This window comes from Nicotiana tomentosiformis, chromosome 11 (genome assembly GCF_000390325.3).
Source record: "Nicotiana tomentosiformis chromosome 11, ASM39032v3, whole genome shotgun sequence".
In the NCBI taxonomy this organism is placed as follows: Eukaryota; Viridiplantae; Streptophyta; class Magnoliopsida; order Solanales; family Solanaceae; genus Nicotiana; species Nicotiana tomentosiformis.
The window spans coordinates 13514727-13534560 of NC_090822.1; the positions used below are offsets into that span (position 1 = coordinate 13514727).

The 19834-nt window shown below is 38.0% G+C and overlaps 1 protein-coding gene across 3 annotated transcripts; it reads left to right on the plus strand.

Annotated features, from left to right (window-relative positions):
- The first annotated feature begins 4258 nt into the window (after window positions 1–4258).
- LOC104094277 (F-box/FBD/LRR-repeat protein At1g13570-like) lies at window positions 4259–16130 on the plus strand. Of its 3 annotated transcripts, XM_009600181.4 has the most exons (10): window positions 4259–4482; window positions 5068–5944; window positions 7011–8163; window positions 8317–8671; window positions 9295–11767; window positions 12277–12340; window positions 12447–12546; window positions 12653–13138; window positions 14483–14768; window positions 14879–16130. In XM_009600181.4, exons 1-3 carry the CDS (start codon window positions 4398–4400, stop codon window positions 7039–7041), a joined length of 993 nt encoding a protein of 330 aa, XP_009598476.1. In that variant the 5' UTR covers window positions 4259–4397; the 3' UTR covers window positions 7042–8163; window positions 8317–8671; window positions 9295–11767; window positions 12277–12340; window positions 12447–12546; window positions 12653–13138; window positions 14483–14768; window positions 14879–16130. The 3 variants fall into 3 exon arrangements, with proteins under 3 accessions (XP_009598476.1, XP_070044737.1, XP_070044736.1); XM_070188636.1 differs by lacking the exons at window positions 7011–8163; window positions 8317–8671; window positions 9295–11767; ... (3 more) ...; window positions 14483–14768; window positions 14879–16130 and having other exon boundaries at window positions 5169–6667; XM_070188635.1 differs by lacking the exons at window positions 7011–8163; window positions 8317–8671; window positions 9295–11767; ... (3 more) ...; window positions 14483–14768; window positions 14879–16130 and having other exon boundaries at window positions 4260–4482; window positions 5068–6667.
- The last annotated feature ends 3704 nt before the right edge of the window (window positions 16131–19834 follow it).

A 19834-nucleotide genomic window follows, 5' to 3' on the forward strand; every position in this document is an offset into this window, starting at 1 on the left:
CATGTATTTCTCCACTAATATATACACACTTGGTTCAAAATCAAGTAGGACTTAAGGGATTGCAATGTTGGTTTTTGGTTAAGGTAGGGCACAAGTTGGATAAAAGTGACTCAAAACCTCCCTAAGCACTATAATTTGCAACAATTAAAGCATATTTTCTTTAAAAACTTTTTTCCATCATTTCTTCACTTTTCATTCCACACCTAATATTCCATTTTATTCCCAACTCCTTATTTTTCCTTCCTTTATCTTCTTTCTTACTCATTTTTTTTTTTTTTTATTACCTTTCACCTTTAAAGCAACTTCCACATCATAACTTTTTCAACCTTCACCCCTAAACTTGGGCTTTTAGCCTATATTTACACTTTCAAAGTACTTAGGGAGGTAGGATGCCAAAAGCTAGATCAATAAAGAATGAAGGGTTACACCTTGTAACATGGTTGCCAAAGAAAAAGTTTAAAGGCTCAAAAGAGGTTGACTAAGGAAAATATGCAAGGGTAGGAAATTTAAGGCATAGTAACGATCCCGGGAAGGCCTAACACCATTTTTCAAACCAAGTTAGTCTAGGATTTCGCCTTGAAGCACATTCCAAAAAAGTTCTAGACTACAAATAATGCAAGAGAACTCACGACAAATCTTAACACACATGGCACATGCAAACTCGAGTGACATATTAAAACTAATGAACCCAAAGAAAATCACATATAGCCTTAAAGACTATTTAATGAATCAAAGAGCCAAATATATAACCTAAAAGTCACAACAAGGATTTTCACATCAATCATTTTTCATTTTAAAGATCAAAGTTTCATATTCCAAAGGTTTAAATCATGTTGGTACCAAACAAGCCACATGTTGGTTTATGGACAAAAATATCACACCCAATAACTAATTTATTAACTACTAGCTACTAAACTAACTAACAATATTTACGTAAAATTTTTAAAAAAGAAACTAGATAAAACTAATCGCTTAAGAAAGTTGTCACGCTATCCATCAGAGGGAAAAATCACCCGGTTCGACACAAATTATTTTCTTGGAAAAGAACCGCAGCATAAAGAAAAAATAAGGAGTTTTATTAATACTAATACGAATAAATAAATCAACAAAAATAAGAAACTAAAAACTAATGCCGTCATGCTAGAAATACACTACAAAATATCACTAATAAACTACAAACGGTTACTAATCTACACAAGTTCATTTTCCAAAAAATTAAAAAATAAAAATATAGTCATGCTCTAAATACACCATCACATATAAACGAGCCACTCCCAACCTAAAGTGTTGCATTGTCCTCAATGCAACTAAACAAAATAAGATAAAATGAAAGAGGTACTCTCTGAAACTGTATCACTCGGAATTGGAGGTGGTGGAAAATTTGAGGCATCTGATGAATAGTGTATTTCAACCATATCTTGAATCATTTGTCATAGAATTCATTGATAGTATCCTGGTATACTCACATAGCCAGGATGAGCATGCACATCATTTGAGGATTGTACTACAAAGGTTGAGGGAGGAGAAGCTTTATGCCAAGTTCTCAAAGTGAGAGTTTTGGCTCAGTTTAGTGGCGTACTTGGGGCACGTGGGGATTAAGGTGGACCCAAAGAAGATAGAGGTGGTTCATAGTTGGCCCATACCATCTTTAGCTACTGATATTCAGAGCTTTCTCGGCTTGGCCGAATATTATCGTCACTTCATGGAGGGTTTCTCGACTAATACAGTGCCTCCGGTGGGATGGTTTGAGCCGGGTGAGGCTAGGCTATTAGGTACTGGTTTAGTTCAGGATGCTTTGGACACGGTTAAGTCAATTTAGGATCGGCTTCATACGGTGCAGTTTAGACAGAAGAGTTACGCCTATAGGAAGGTTCGTGATGTTGCTTACATGGTAGGGGAGACGATACTCCTCAAGGTTTCACCCATGAAGGGTGTTATGAGATTTGGGAAGAAGGGAAAGTTGAGACCTCGGTATATAGGGCCTTTTAAGGTGCTTCAGAGGATTGGAAGGGTGTCTTACAAGCTTGACTTGCCGCCTAGTCTGTCGAGTGTTCATCTAGTGTTTCATGTTTCTATACTCCAGAAGTATGTCGGTGATTCGTCTCATGTTTTGGACTTCAGCACGATTCAGTTGGATGATGATTTGACTTATGATATAGAGCCGATGGCCATTTTGGATCGGCAGGTTCGAAAGTTGAGGTCAAAGAATATAACTTTAGTGAAGGTGCAGTGAAGAGGTTAGCCAGTTGAGTAGGCTACTTGGGAGACCGAGCAGGAGATGTGGAGCAGATATCCTTGCCTATTTGAGACCCCGATTATGTTTCTAGACCCGTTCGAGGACGGACGTTTATTTAATAGAGGGAGTATGTAACAACTCGGCCGGTCATTTTAGGTGTTGTAGCCCCGTTCCTCCATTTACTGCTTATTCTATGCTCAATTGTCATTATGCGACTTTGCCAGGGTAGTTGGTTCGGTTTCAGGGATGTTTCGGAATGTGTTGAGACACTTAGTCTGAAGGTTGGAAGCTTAAGTTTAAAAGGTTGATCGGAGTTTGACTCATGTGTAAACGACTCTAAAATGTAGTTTCAACAGATCCAATAGCTCCGCAGGGTAATTTTGGACTTAGGAATGTGTCCAGATAGTGATTTGGAGGTCCGTAGTTGATTTAGACTTGAAATGGCAAAAGTTGGAAGATTAGAAGGTTTGAAAATTGAGAAGCTTGACCGAGAGTTGACTTTGTGGTTATCGAGCTTAGAATTTGGTTCCGGAAGTTGGAGTAGGTCCGTTGTGTCATTTGTGACTTGTGTGCAAAATTTGTGGTCAATCAGACTTGATTTGATCGAATGTAGAAGTTGCAAAATGTAGAAGTTGGAATGTAGAAGTTGCAAATTTTCGGTATCGAATGTAGAAGTTGGAAGTTCATGAGTTCATTAGCCTTGAATTGATGCATGATTCGTGGTTTGAGTGTTGTTTGAGGTGATTTGTTACTTTGAGCGAGTTCGTATGATGTTTTAGGACATGTTGGCATATTTGGTTGAGGTCCCGGAGGCCTCCAATGGATTTCAGATTGTTAACGGAGTGAAATTAGGACTTGGAAGACTGTTGTAGGTTGCTGGTGTTCAGGTCTAGTTTCCTTCTATGTTATCGCGTGGAGAGGTCCACAATCGGGAAGGCTTGTTTTGGGCAGTTTGATTTTTACTCTACGTGGCGATCGTGTAGGTTAGTGAAGCAGTCAATCGTGAACGCGTGGGCTAGGCTGCGTTCGCAAAGAGGAAATGAGGGAGGAGTTGAGTTCACACGTTTGTTCTTCGCGATCGCGTGAAGAGGGACGCGATCACGTAGGTCTGAGGAGGCAGTGCTTCACTTTCGCGTGGGCATTTAGACGACCACGTAAGGTTAATTCTTGGGCAACTGAGTTTGTGCTTCGCAATCGCGAAATATTTTCCGCGATCGCGATTTAGGGATATCTAGGCAGAATTTAAAGTCTCAAAAACGAGGGTTTGGGTATATTTCATAATTTGACTTTGGGAGCTCGGTTAGAGGCGATTCTTTGAGAGATTTTCAAGGGAGTAATTGGGGTATAGAAAGATTTATACCTTATAGCCTATTGAAAGATTTACAGCCTATTGAAAGATTTACAAGTTTATTAAAAGGTTTACAGTTTATTGAAATGCTTTTAATGTTTATTTATTTTCATTATTCATTTTATGAATTATCATACATATTTTTACATATCCCTAAAGTATCGTTCCAACCTTATCGGAAGGAGTCAATGATACTTATGGGGTACGATTTCTATGAAATTGTGCTCAGCCTCCTACGCGGGCAACTTATTTTATATTTCAGATATTGTGGCATTGGAGTTGACAACACGAACTAGATGTTTTCTGCATTCTCTATTATACTTGGTAAGCATGGTCTTTTATTGGTGGGTCTAGTGATTTTATCCCTCCTATATCTAGTGATTGTATTATATCCATATAGGTTCTAGTGACTCTATATGAAGGTCTAGTCATGCGCATGATATTAATATATATATATTTTTAAACTGTCATGTTCATTCCTTTATGGATCTATCTAAATACATTTCAAGAACTTATACTTGTTTAGCTTTATTTTGTAATTCAAATATATTATTTAATAATATATTTTTAATTATATATTTATTAATATAGGCAAAGGCGTAAAGCGCATTACAAAATATTATTCACCTTTTTAAATTCAAATATAAATTTTATAAAATGAAATTATAGTTACGGAAATAGAGTAAACACGCAACGCCTATCCTAAGATTTAATTTGAGGAAAAAGCAGATCTAATTTCCAAAATCCGAATCCCAATAGATATATAATTCCCAATCCGAATCACAGTCGAATTTTCCTTTTTTCAGATCATATATGTATGAGTTCATATATGTGTGCCTGTGTAAATCCCCTTCCGCCGTTCTATTCACTCTCCAACTCCTCAAGCATTCATCAAACCGTAAGTTTTTCTTTTCCTATCCTTTTGAATGGTAAATAGGAAGATTTTTCAACAAAGTTAACTTATCTTTTTCTTACTTAGTGATATTGACAAAAAAACTTTAACGTTTATTTTGATGAAGTCCAAAAAAGCTGTAATTTTTTTATCTACTAAAGCTGTCTGTAAATTTTTTTATCTACCAAAGCTGTAATTACCATTTTGTGTAGCCCAAAATTGTTGTTCAGCTTTTGGATGCTTTGATTATCTGTTATATTGGATCGAAAGATTGACCAAAAAGCTGTAATCTTTTTTATCTACCAAAGTTGTAATTAAGCCCAAAGTTGTTGTTTCAGTTTTTGGATGCTTTATTGTGATAATTGGTCTAACAGCAGCGGCCTTCAGTGTTCTCGAAATATGTGAAAATTTCAACAAATATGAAATCTGAAGTCGGCCTTTGTTGTTTAAGAGTTATTCTAGCTAACTTTATTCATAGATTCATGGAATTATTGTGGTAGAAATGAGTCATATGCAGCTATTGAAGCATGTTCTCACTTAAATGCTGACTTGTTTGTTCCCTCCCCCCCCCACACCCCACAAAATAATCAGGACTGAGAATCACAATGATTCGCTGTAAGAGAGTTAAAGTTGAAGGGGACAAACTTAAACTTGATAGACTGACAGATCTTCCCATCAATGTCAAACACCAGATTCAGGAGCACTTGTCTATTGAGGATGCTGCAAAAATGAGTGTTTTGTCTAGACCGTGGAGACATGTTTGGGCTTCAATCCCCAAGCTTGTATTTTCTGCTCAGTTTTGCCGGAGCAAGCCACCAGACACATTAGTAGATGTCATTAATACAATTCTGTCGCAGCACGTTGGAGCCATTAAGACATTCCTCCTCAATATTTCATCAATACCTTCTTCTCAGCACCCTGTTATAGATCAATGGATGCTATTGTTGTCAAGAAATGGTGTCGTGGATCTTACCCTTCAGAATCTACACAATGCTCCTTATAAATTGCCTTCCTACATGTACAGTGTAGCACTGGAAAGTTTGAAACTGTCCAACTGCATTTTCAGGCCGCCATGCAGCTTTAGGGGTTTCTGCAAGCTCAAAAAGCTTTCACTACTTGAAGTCGCCTTAGAATTTGACGTTTCAACTTCTTGCTTGTGGATGCCAAACCTTTTCAGTCTGAAGGTTAGGGTGTGCGGTGGTCTTCCAAAAATATATGCTCCAGAGCTTTTGCATATATTTTTCTTTACCAGGAGCATCAAAACCCTTATGTTGGATCATTTCATGGACTGTCGGAAGCTGAAAACAGTTATACTTGCAAAATCAGAAAAAAATCAAGATAAACCGATGAACTTGACTTATCTTCTCAACTGCTGGCCTATGATAAAGCGTCTTTCTTTGGACGGTTACTACCTCAAGTCTTTGGCTTATGGTACTGAAGAAGAGAGGCTACCCACATGCCTCAATAGGTTGAAGGCACTTTCTTTATTTAACTTCAATTTTAATGATGAAGATCAATTATTTTCTCTTCTAAGATTGTTTGGAAGTTCTCCCAATTTGGAGGACCTTCTAATTTTGTTGACCTGGAAGAAGAAAGGAGGCATGGAAGTCGAAGTAAATCATTTTGAACGACCAGCCTACAGGACACTAGGACTCAACAAGCTTCAAAAATTTAAAATAGAAAACTTCCATGGTTCAAGAACCAAAATGCTCTTTGTAAGGTTTATACTTGCATCTGCACCTTTACTCCAGGAGGCCATCCTTCTGGAAGATGCAGAAAGAGTTCATGAAAGCCAATGCTTGGAGATCTTAAAGGAGTTGGTGGGGTTCCCTCGGGCATCTCCTAAATTGGGAATAATATGTAAACCATCAAAAATAGGCAAGGAAGTGCTTTATTGAGATGGCCGGACCCCCTTTCTCACTCTTTATCATCATCTTGTCTCTTGTCTGTACGAGTGACTAGTGTAGAGGATCCTATATTATTTATCTTGAATTGCATGTTAACCTTGGATATTTATATTTCTGGTTCCTTAGTGACTAGTGTAGGGGACCCTATATTTATCTATCTGAATTGCATGTTAGACTTGGATATTCTATAATTCTGGTTCCTCATCCAGATTTTTTAATGTTGGTTCTTGGTTTTCGACTAACATTATTTGATCGTCAATTAATTGAATATACTCCTTTGCTCATCTTTTCTATGCTAAGAGAGCTAGTTTGTGTATGCATTTACTCCCTATTTTAAGTTAATAATTTGTTGATTTGCATTTAATTTGAGCAAGATAATCACTTGATTAATTTCAGGTGGTGACTGATTCAATGAAGCACAACTCTTAATTACCTATACCATATATATACACACACACACACACACATTAAATAAAGGTAAAAATTGGCAAAAGTAATGGTAACTGTCGTGTTAAGTACACTTCATTAATCGATCTTTGACAATTGCCTTAACAACAATTAAACCGGTCTTCTAATTTAAGGTTTATCCTGTGTAATATACTGGGTTTGTTGCTGTTCTAATTTTAGGTTTATGGTACGCATTGTCATTGTGAGATAAGCTGCAGAAGCGGAAGTGGATGCATTCCACTGTATATTGTTCCTTTCTTCCTCACTAGCAGCAACAACTTCCTCCTTGAACCTCTTCCAATCGTTAGCACAATATCGGAGCAGGTAGCTGTAGTGTTTTCCAATGGCAGTTTTGTTGTGTAAGTATGGGATCTTGTTATGTGTTCGTTCAATTTCGATAAAACAAAGAGAATTTGAAGGATTTCCATTCATACTGTTGAGACACTCGGTGCAAATTTTTTGAAGGATTGCATTTTTTCGTGTAGAATATCCGGAGCTGATGTATGCAGAAAGAACTGATGTAAATAACGAGATATTTACAGTTGTACAATATTTTTGAAGGCAGAGGCTAGATACAATTTTTTTTTTTAATTATGAGGAGATTGTGCTTTTAATTCCTGCTTTTTATTAACTATTATAGTTTTTCTTCTTCTATTTGTAGCAACCACAGTGAATGCTACAAACTACTTGCCTTGTGACTGCTTTATCCCTTCACTGTTTATTTATATATTTCATAACCATCGACATTGTGATGGCAAAATGAAAATCCAAATTGGATACACCATTTTTGGACTGAGTTTAATAGTTCTGATAAGGATCATAGTATCACCGACACAATTAACCATTCAATTACATGCTTCAAGGTACATAATGTATATATATTCAGAAATAAAACAGGGTGAAATACCACCTTTATGTGCATTCAGAAATAAAACAGGGTGAAATACCACCGTAGCTATAAGAGGCACTCATTAAAGGGTGATGTAGACAGTGAAGTGACTATTGTTTCTACTCCATCTGTTGTATGTTAATCTACATGAGGAAGAGTCTCAACAGTGGCATATCCTTTAGCATTCTCATACTTGCCAGTCCCTCCAATGATGGCAATGTGAGAAATAGGTGAGGCTGTCCTGTGAACTCCAAAATGTGCTGTCGAGGCTCAAGTGTAGCTGGTGCCATTCGAAGATCTCATGGAGTAAAATCCTTGTGCCTTGCAAAGAACAGATGATCCCAGTTCATGCACCTCAGTTATTTCATTGTCAACAACAGATTGAGCCAAAGGTGAGCTGGCGAAGGGACAAGCCAGCAGGAAGCCGTCCAGCTGTTACAAAAGGTTGGTTGTTAGTTTCCACCCATTGACTACGTTGTTGTTGCCACATTCTTTTGTAGGACAGTGTTAGCTTGTTGCTAATTGAGGCCTAAAAAGAGTGGATTATTTAACATGGCACTACAATAGCTTATTGATGAAATGACTATGGAAATATAGCAAGGGAAGAGAATGCACTTTGGCGGAAAGTAGTGTGTTTCAGTGATGGAGGTAGCTACTGGCACTGCACCGACGAACCTGATTCAGCCAGTAAATCTGCTGGAGGAGCCATGTGGAAGCAGGGACGGAGGGATCAGCAACAGGTGCTACGTTGGTATCAGAAGTAGTGACAGTAGTTGGTAACTGGTTACTTGGAAATGTGGCAATTGGTGCCACCACAGTAGCCACAACAGGATCAACCATTCGTGATGGATTAGACACCGGGCGTACATCATCAAGGATTCTTGCTGAGTTGACACAGCCAAAGCTGAGGGCTAGGAGCAAAATGCAGAAGGTCGCTTGGAGTGTGTTAGAGGTGAGTTGGGAAAGTTTAGCCATCTATTTTCTTGTGAAAAATTCTTGGATGATAGATGAGAACAAACAAATGAAGAGTTTAGTAGATGCTTGATTGATGAGGAAAGAGTGAAGGCTTCAATGATTAGTTTGACTATGAGGCGTTTTCTATAAGGAGTGATCGATACCCTTATATATATCTTTTGTTGCAAAACACCAAATCTGAAACTTCATTGTCAAAAGAGCAAGTGGTAATATATGATATTGATAAAGTAAGGTAGATTATTCAATCTCAAAAAAGGTAAGGAAGATTATTTGGACGCAAATCAAGGTAAAATGGCTAACCTTTAATACTCTCTTTTCTTTGAATGAGCTTGACGGAAACTTTTAGGTGAAAGTCATGATTCTTGTGAACTTAATGATTCTTTACTTGTTGTCAATCAAAAGGAATGATACGAGCACGCACTAGTTGATTCTATTTGTGAAAATCATGTTGGAAAAAAATGGTGAATCTAAATAAGTCCCTCTGGCAATGAAATTATGCATGAATTGTAAGGTTGGAGAGTCACTTTCTGATTAAATGTGATGTTATTGATCATGGCTTTTCCTTGATACTAATCAAGCATTTGGGTAAAAATTAAACAGGTGCTTTCCAAGAGTAGCTTGTGACAAACTGGGACACAGATTCCACAGAAACTAAATCCTTTCTTCCCGTAGACATTTCCACAAACACTTGATGGCCATTACAGAAGCAGCAACCAAACAACAGGAGAGTAAATATGGCAGCTTGTTCTAGCAAAGGAGGGTGCCCAAGTGATTATGCACTATATAGCACTTTCAATTTTGGTAGTGTCGTTGATCTTCTATGTTTTCAGCTAAATCCACCAGCCTCTAAGTTTATAAGGCTGCATATACTAAAAATATTTGCTTCTCACTAAATAGATGTAATCAATATATTGTGGTGTAGTTTATCTCCTGTTTTGCTCCCTTTAAATAGATTTTAGCTTTAATTGTTACCTTGCTTTATCTGATTGATGAAGATGGAATCTTTGACAAACTGAAGGTATTTTTTTGTTTTTTATATTTCTGCTGAATTCAAGAAAACATCGGATCTTGCTGGAAACTTTTTCCCCTTAATATGAGTTATAACCAGTGGCAGAGCTAGGAATTGAAGAAGGGGATTGAAAAAAATAAGAATGTTACACTTCTGCTCTGAACATATAACCTAAAACAATTTTCTAACCCTTTTTGCCATTTCACTATAATTTTTCCTTATGCTAGATTCAACAATTTATTATGTATAAGCAAAAAATTCATATTTGCCCTATTTGCATTGTATAATTTCCCGACGAAGGGGATGAAATTGAACTCCCTTGCGCCCCTTAGTTTCGCCCCTAGTTATAACTAGCGGCAGTGCTAGGTGGAGGCAAGGGGGTTCAATTGATTCCTTTGTGCCGGAAATTATATTGTGCGATATGGGCAAAAACGATTTTTTGGTTATATATAACTCCTTGACATAAGGAAAGATCCTAATTTAGTGATAAAAGGAAATTCAAAAGTTGCTTTGGATTATAGGTTCAAATCTTAGATGTGATTCTAGTCTTTTTTTGAATCCTCTTATGTGAACTCCTTGCTCCTCTAATGGTTACAACGAGTCTGGTTGAGATGGAAGTGATCAAGCTCGGGAATATGAACCTAGCTTCCTTTTCTTTCGATCATTTGACAGAGCAGGATGAAGAAGGTGCATTTTATGATTTTTGTGTGTTTACAACATCTATTGCTTCTGACTAGATGGATAAAATGGAGGTGGGAGGAAAATACATAAGTAGAGCTAGCTTCCACCTGTCTTCTTCCCACTTTGAGTATGCCAATGGGGCAAGGCGGGGGAAGTCTTAGCAGGACGGGGCAAGATGGGCGTTAAAAATTATGAACTTTAAGGTTTTTAACTTAAGTTTTTCCTGATTTGATTCCTTTTAAAGTTTCCAATTCTTTTGGTTTATGCTAATAGTGGATGTAAAACTAGCATCTTTAATAAATTGATATTTTGCTTATCTCCCTTAAATGATAAAGAAAATGTGTTATAGAAAAATGATATTATTGAATGGTGATACATCAAAAGGAATTTTACGTAATAAAAGAATTGCAACAACATCATACCCCGTGTATTCCCTCAGTGTGGGGTCTGGGCTAGTAAAAGAATTAGTAATGATAAAAAAAAACAACAAAAACTAATGAAAGAAGAAAGCTTAATATGGCATAGTAGAATATAACATAATGGGATGGGGTAAGGTGAGATGTGTCTGGTGAAATCATACCTATCCCTTCCCATCGACATCCCTAACATTTTTTCTTCTTAAACTTGCTCCTATTTGCAAGGACGAAGCTGCCAAAATTTTGTTGTCTTGTCCCTTTCTTTACTTAATAGGGTGGTATGGGTTCAAAGACTTATAGCATATCCAGAGGCATGATGGTGATAGAGGGTAGGATGTAAGCGAGGGAGAGAGCAAAATAATAGGAATGTGCTCCATCTTTTGAAAACTGTAAAGGGTGATACAAGAGGAGGCTTGGTAGGTTGGGAGTGTCTTACGGTTTTGTAGTTCATTCCGTTGGTTATTTTCCCTCATGCTTAATGCTTTTTGGCTTAGTGCTTTTCGCCGACCTCAACTTGTTTGGGACCGAGGCGTAGTGGTAATAGTTGTTGTTGTTGTTATGCTTTTTGCATGTCTAGGTGTGTGATTGTGTTATACTATTAACATTTAACGCAACTTTTAATATACATGTGTGCCATTACAATAATGAGATGCTCACTGAATGCTTGTCGTTTATTTATTCATCAAGTAAAGCCAATTTCAATTTTTCTTGTGCTGGAGCTTTTTATGATTAATTTTCCCTGTTATTGTTTAAAGTTTCATTAGTATGTATATCCATTCAATGCTTTAGCTTTTACTTCCTTTCAGGTTACATAAGATGTTGACATTAACCACTTGAGTTTCCTCACTTTTCCTGAAAGCGACATTATCTTACCTGATTCACAAGATTCCTAGGCCTAAAGACAGTAGCTTTTGGCTTGTGGCAATTCAAGTTATTGCGAAGCTTCAATCTTTTGTTGTCCACTGTGGTAGTTACTATTTCCTTTCCCTTATAGGTGTTATACTTCAGACTCCAGTTTAATATCCCAAAACATTAAGAAGTTGTTTGGTTTGATGTATTAGCTCAAATAGTCATGGTATAAAAACTTGCATTGTTTTATCCATTGTTTGGTTACTAATTTCAGTCTCAACGTATCCAATCCATGTATAACTTATACACCAATTCATGTTTAACAATACCATGATTACGGTATACATTGATAAAGCATTCAAAATGTCAAAACTACCCTTGTGGATCTCCTCAAACCCTTTTCTAAACCCTTATTCAGTTTTAAACCAAACACAAGTTTAAGTTATACACTGTATATCCAATTTATAATACAATGAACCAAGTGCCCGATAAAAAATTATCTTTACATTACAATCACCTGCATTATTAATCCATGTATCACAATCCCAGTAACTTGTGTCTGAACCAAACAACCCTAAGGGGACTAGATTTTAATTTTCCATGTAATATTCATATTGGCTTCTGCAGATCTTCCTCAATTTTCCGAAGTTCAGAAAGAGGCATTGGTGGAGGTCTTGCTATCTATGGGCAGGTTATTTACTCTTCAATCCATAAACCGAATATGAATTGGTCTTCAAACTTCTTGCTTTTGCCTTTATCTGGTGTTTACTTGATTTTTTATTCTACAATATATACAGTTTTCCTCGCTTCCAGAATGGAGTGAAGGTCCATTTTATTTTGTTTGCTGTTGAGCTGCCATATTACACAAGTGTTCCAACTCTATTATATATTTGTGAAGTAAGTTTAATCTCTTTAAGAAATCATCAGAAACTTTTGTTCTTTCTGATTGATGAGATGATTATGTAACAATTAGCCTGATCAATATTTAATTGAGAAGCTGTAGAATTATGCAGCCTCCTCACCCCAACACCCATTTCCTGGAAGAAAGTAATGGAATAGAAAACACCTGCAGATCTCCAGAGGAAAATAAAATATTGGACTGTCTTTGAATAGTACACCGACCTTGAGATAAGGTATAACTAAAACTGCCTGGTCGCTTGACCCTCCTAATGATGTGTGGCAGCTGAAATAAAAAGAAAAAACTCATCTACTGTGTCTTTTCTGTACTTCTCTTTCTTTGCCTCCTTCTCTCTCTCTCTCTCTCTCTCTCTCTCTCTTACTCTCTCTCTCTCCTTTCTACTTTTTTATCTTAGGAGATATTGAAAAACTAGCATTCAGAGGGTCTTTTTCTTTGTGCTATTATTGATGCAGGTCACATTGAAAACCTCATTTTTTTGTTTTGTATGATGTTTCTGGAGACGTCTGCCAACAATTAAATCCTATATTTTTCTTTCACTGATTCTCTTGGCCTGGATAGCTGGTGTTGCCTGTAAGAATCTTCAACTTGAGTTTTATAAACAAGTATCCTTTTGAGTTTCTTCTTGAAATATTAATATTTTGTTTAAAGATAATGAAAAATGAAAACATATGGGAAGTATGCCTTGTAAACCTACACTTTTTCAGTTGTAATACTTTAAGCATTTTAATTTTGTGTTTTACTATTTGGTTAGTCTATCTTTCAGTTGAGTCATGGCCAAACTTTGTGCAAGTGTATGAACAAATTATTTGACTTTCATTACCAAGTGAGAACTTACTAATTTTAACTCAATCTACAATAACGACAAACCCAGTACGTGGGGTATGGGGAGGATAGTGTCAACGCAGACTTTAGAGAGGCTGTTTCCGTTAGACCCTTGGCTCAATGATGTTAACTCAATCTAAATTTGGATAATTGGCTTTTATAATTGTTAGAAAATTGCAGAACGATTTTGATTTTCAATTGTTGATTGTTTTTCTTCTTCTCTTTTCAAAATGTCTCCTTGGCATGTGAATTAATTTATGTTACTTTCATTTGCAGTAATCCCCACTATTGATATTATAAGCTTTGCTACACATATTTATGTAAGAAAGCCTTTGTGAGATTAATACAAGGTTTGTTTGATGTAGTTATTTATATAATAAAGCCTCTAAATTACCTATGCCACATGGGGACTGCGTGGATCATATCTGTTATGGTCTTCATGCATTATATGTTTTAGCTTTGATTTCTTTTACTGGGGCATTGCATCGTGTGGAATTCAGATTTCATGAACTCAAAGAGCTTTGGAGATGAATTCTTGTCTCTGCAGCTTCCATTATTTTGTCCATTTTCTTTGTTTTGCCTCTTTTGTGGCATGTTTCCATTATGTTCCTTCATCTGTGTGCTCAGCTAGGTGGAACAACTGATTAAGGTATAAAAGTTAAAAAGACTAAAGTAGTCTCGAATACCCATTTTTTCCCTCTATGGTCCAAGCATCTAAACATTGTTCTCACATATCGGAAGCACAGGCAGTCCGTCATAATGCTGTGTGAAATATTTGTAATTTCTGTCAAGGAAAAATAACTGGAGAAATTTTTTAGGTAAAGTGACTAACGTGATGCCATCAATGGGCTTGACTGTCATGACTGAGACACCAATCTAAAGTACTTTTTCAAGTGCTCCTCTCTATTTGGATAATAGAAAACGTACATATCCAATTTGTTACAAATAAAATCCTGTTTGTTATGGGTTGCTTATGTTATGAATGAGGTTCATGAGGATATATCATGGCTAGAAATTGCCTCTAGATTTTTGTTATTGGTTATGGTACAAATTTCCTGATCTTGTGCTATTTTGGTAATATGTGGGCATCAGAATCTTTTTGCTGATTGCCTACAGTATTTCTCTCGTTATTTCAACAGACAAGTCTCCTTGTGCTGGCATTCTTCTCTTTCTCGATTTCTCAACCTCTCGTATCACTTATGAGCTTGAGGAAGAAGGATCATAAGGAGTACACAACAATGAGTTAGGCATCAGGCATACATGATAGCGGGATTCTATTACAGAGGGAACTGGTGAGCATTTTATATCCCAACCAACCTTTTGATAAGCTCCTGCTGAACTGAAGGTTCCGGCAGTCCTTCATGACATCTGAGGACAGGTTTTATTCTTTCTCCTTTTCTAAAAAAATACCATATGATTTAGAACTGCGATGACAAAACATGGGGGCTCATATCTTTCCAACGTGATGGAATTGCATATGTTAAGCAGTGAACAGGAAGAGTAGGGAGCCTAAAATCCATATACCAATAGATTGAACAGAAGAGACATGATATCTGTATGCTGGACTTCAGCAGGAAGGTCACGGGCTCGAGCTGTGGAAACAACCTCTTGCAGATAAGGCTGTGTATAATGTATATTAGACCCTTGTGGTCGGGCCCCTCTCTAGACTTCGCGCATAGCAGGAGCTTAATGCACCGGGCTGCCCTTTTATGCTCCAGCAGCCCGATTCTTCCGTTCCTAATGATACGAGCTAACGTTCCGGACAAAATTTTGCTGTGATGGATTAGAACATCCAGGGTGTATTTTACCATACTTTATATAAATCAATATGAAATACCTTTGATATCCATCACTGCTTTGTGAAAAATCGAAAATTATGATGGCGTCTATGCTGACAGCCCTAACCAGGAAAATGTAACTTACGGAAATGAATTAAGTATATTGCAGATCAATCATGCACCCAAGCGTGTGACCTAGTGATCATGAAGTTGGTGAAAACCATGAGACCAGCGTCCAGCTGAGATAATGCTCAGAGGTTTCTGACAAATTGCCTTACAGAGATGTTGCATGTTGGAATACAGTGAATCAAGCTGTTATCAATGTGGGAACTTGCCAAAGTACTTGTGCTGATGGGAGATTAGGAAGTAGCAAGTACCCTGCGGAATTAGTCGAGACGAGCACAAGCTGGCCCGGATATTACGGTTATAAAAAAAATAACTGTAGGAAAATATTTTAAATTATTGGGTTGAAGGAATGATGTTTGTTCTTAACCTTGATTTCCACCTTTATTCTTATTCCGTGATTTTATGTTCACAGTTCCTGGAGTTATCTTGTCGAATAAATTCTGATGCTTTCTTTGGAAAGTCCATTTAAATTTTGCTTGCCGACTTTAGTAGTTGTTTTACTAAACTAATATGAATTTGTTCTTTTAACAGAAGGATTTGAAGTTTGAAGAAATTCGTCCTCGAAAAGTGCAACTGAAGCACCAAAGGAACCTCTTTTCTGTTTTGTTGGTGTAGTTATTTAAAGAAGTTCCGTTTGTACATGTTACAATCCTATTTTCTCTTTTGATAGGAGTTGACAAATGCGACGAATAGAGTACAATTTTAGAACTTAGAACTATATTTGTGATATTCGGCTGCTTTTGTTCTCTGCAATTAATTATTAAATTTTATATGAATATTGATTATTTTGTATGTTTTTGGGTGTGTATTTGTATATATAGATATAGTGAGTTTTATATCTTTCCAATAATAACATACAATGATAAAGTTTTTTGGTTGTTTAAAGTTAACAAACAATTAGCAAAGTAAAACTGAAAGCACTTTTAACAATCTAAAGTTTGTAACGACCGGAATGACATTTAGTAACTAAAAGTATTTTAACGATTGGATTGAAATCTGGTCATACGGCTAGGCTATTAGTGATCGCTGATGACTTCAATTGTTTCGGCTGTTATTAGCTAATTTTCCTTGGTTCAAGTCTTTTCTTGTAATGATGCCTATGGTGTTCAAATGTGCCCAATTAATTATGGAAGAATTTGTGTACGGGTAAAATGGGGATAATATTACCCCCGATTCCCAATAAAGAAACGAGAGGGAAGCATGATCTGACGCAACCTCGAGCGAAGCCGAAGGATCCCTCTTTTCGGAGCCCGGGGGGATGAACGGTGCATCCGGGATTGGGCACGGCTAAACAACGGATCCGGACCAAGTAAATTTTTGAGACCCAAGGAAAAAGAGAAACGGTTGAGCATGACGAGCAGGGAGCCGTAATACTCGTCCTCAACCGGAAATTACAGCACAAATCCCGTCCGATATCAACTGCAGATCGACATTTACCGAAAAAGGTTTTTTTTACCTTATTTTGACTTGTAGTAGGATTGAAATTTCCCTACTATTTAAAGGGGAGAACTTTTTTAATTTTAAACCACTGTTGACACGCATATCAAAGCAATACAAGTTCAATTGTGTCTTCTAGCTATTATTCAAAGTGTTCTTCAGTTATTCTCTTTTTTAATTGCAACGGAGCTCATATCACGGGCTCGATCAGAGCTAGTTTTCAGTGTTCAACTTAAAACCAGGCTTGATTGTTCCATCGCGATTGGTTTGATCGTTTATTCTTTCTTTAATTTAAGAGGCCAACGACAAGAAGGTGGAAGCTTATAATTCCAAGGTCGATCAGATCCCAGAGCGCCTCTGATATTGAAGAGGCCGGATTCTAAAAAATTTATTCAGTAGCCTTTCCACCGAGTGCAGCGCCGAAGCCAATCCTGAAGCGATTCCGAATGCCCGACATTCCCAAGTATAATGGGACCACAAATCCAAAAGAGCATGTAACCTCCTATACATGCGCAATCAAGGGTAATGACCTGGAAGACGACGAGATCAAACCAGTGTTGTTGAAGAAATTTGGGAAAACCTTGTCCAAAAGAGCAATGATATGGTATCACAACTTGCCTCTGAATTTTATTGATTCTTTTGCTATGCCCGCGTAAAGGCCCATGCCGGCGCCATCAAGGTCGAGACGAGGTAGTCAGACCTTTTCAAAGTCAATCAAAGAGATAACTAGATACTTAGGGAATTCGTGTCGAGGTTCTAGATGGAACACATGGACCTACCCATGGTCGTGGATGATTGGGATGTTCAGGCGTTTACTCAAGGGCTCAACCCCCGAAGTTCTGTGGCTTCTCAACAATTGAAGCAAAACTTGGTGGAGTACCCGACGGTCATTGGGGGACCCCCTCGGGGTCTGTTTACCCCAACAGAGCGAATAATAGATCTAAGAGAATCATTGACCAGGAGCCAAGGCCAGAGTACAGTTTCAACCTGGATGCTGCAAGTATAGTGTCGGCTATAAGGCACATCAAAGAGACCAAGTGGCCTAGACCATTGTAGTTCGATCCCTCCCAGATGGACCATAACTTGGTGTGTAAGTATCACGGTACTCATGGTTGTATGACCGAAGATTTTCGACAGTTAAGGGAAGAAGTAGCTCGATTATTCAACAATGGGCACCTTCGAGAATTCCTAAGCTAACGGGTCAAAAATTATTTCAGAAATAGGAACGCCAACAAACAGGCCGAATAAGAGGAGCCCCAACACATGATCAACATGATCATTGGGGGAGCGGATGTTCCCCAAGGGCCAATGATAAAACGCACAAAAGTTTCTATCACAAGGGAAAAATGCACCCCGGATTATGTCTCGGAAGGGGCCATCTCGTTCAGCGATGAACACGCCGAGGGAATCATCCACCCTCACAACGATGCACTAGTAATATCCATACATATCAATAGATCTCGACTTAAACGTGTGTTGATTGTTCCAGGTAGCCTGGTCAACATCACCCGATGGAGGGTCGTAGAACAACTGGGATTGTTAGACCAAATCGTAGCAGCGGTCCGGGTATTAAACTGATTCAACACAGCGTGCGAGACGACGAAGGGTGAAATAAATTTACCGGTAAACACTGCCGGGACCACCCAGGAAACAAAGTTCTATATAATCAAGGGGGATATGAGGTACAATGCCTTGTTCGGAAGGCCATGGGTTCACAACATGAGAGCGGTGCCTTCAACCTTACATCGAGCGTTGAAATTTCCCACTCCAGGAGGAGTCAAAACAGTCTACGTAGAACAGCCGGCTGCAAAGGAGATGTTCACTATCGATGAAGTAATCCCAGTTTTCGCGGTTTCGACATCAAAAAGCAGGGAACTAGCTGAAGAAAAGGAAACCAAATAGCTATCAATGATACCGACCTCAACCGCACCGGAAACATAGGAGGAGCACATAGCGGACGGAGAGGATGATTATGGCATCCCAAGATCTTTTATAGCACCCGATGACACCAATGCCACTAAGTCAACAATCGAGGAATTGGAGTAGGTTATACTGATCGAGTACCTACCGGATCAAAAGTTATACCTAGGCACAAGATTAACTCCCGAGCTCAGGAAAAAACTTATTGATTTTCTTAAAGCTAATGCTGATTGTTTTGCCTGGTTCCATTTATATATGACAGGGATCCCACCGGAGGTAACAACTCACAAATTGAGCCTGGATCCAAAGTTTCACCCAGTAAGACAAAAAAGAAAAGGCCGCAGTCCGAGATCAAACACGCGTTCATCAAAGATGAGGTATCTAAACTTTTGAAAATAGGTTCCATCCGGGAAGTTAAATACCCAGATTGGTTAGCTAACGTAGTAGTCGTACCTAAACAAGGAAACAAGCTTATAATGTGTAGATTATAAGGTTCTAAACAAGGCGTGCCCAAAAGATTTATTCCCTTTGCCTAACATCAATCGAATGATCGGCGCGATGGCCAGACACGAGATACTGAGTTTCCTCGACGCTTAGTCCTGGTACAACAAAATTCAAATGGACCAGGGTGATCGAGAAAAGACTTCTTTCATAACCAAATTCGGAACCTACTATTATAACGTGATGCCGTTTGGGTTAAAGAATGCCGGTGCCACGTATCAACGCCTAGTTAACCGGATGTTCGAAGAACAAATAGGGAAATCAATGGAGGTTTATATTGACGATATGTTGGTTAAGTCCCTGCAATTAGAGGACCATTTGAAACATTTGCAGGAAACCTTCGACATATTGAGGAAGTACAACATAAAGCTAAATCCAAAGAAGTGTGCTTTCGGGGTTAACTCGGGAAAGTTCCTCAGGTTCATGGTATCTAACCGGGGAATAGAGATCAACCTGAACAAAATAAAAGCTATAGAAGATATCACCGTAGTTGACAACGTTAAGGCAGTACAAAGACTGATCGAGCGGATAGCCACGTTGGGCCGGTTTATTTTGAGATTGTCAGATAAGAGCCACCGGTTTTTCTTATTATTGAAAAAGAAGAACAAATTCTCTTGGACCCCGGAGTGCCAGCGAGCTTCAGAAGAACTCAAGAGATACCTATCAAGCCCTCCCTTGCTGC

What these genes read in the sequence shown, in the direction of transcription:
- LOC104094277 (XM_070188635.1), top strand. Translation starts at nt 4,398, where the DNA reads ATGTATGAGTTCATATATGTGTGCCTGTGTAAATCCCCTTCCGCCGTT. An exon ending in CCTCAAGCATTCATCAAACC is followed by an intron (nt 4,483 to 5,067) that starts GTAAGTTTTTCT and finishes CAAAATAATCAG; the next exon opens with GACTGAGAATCACAATGATT.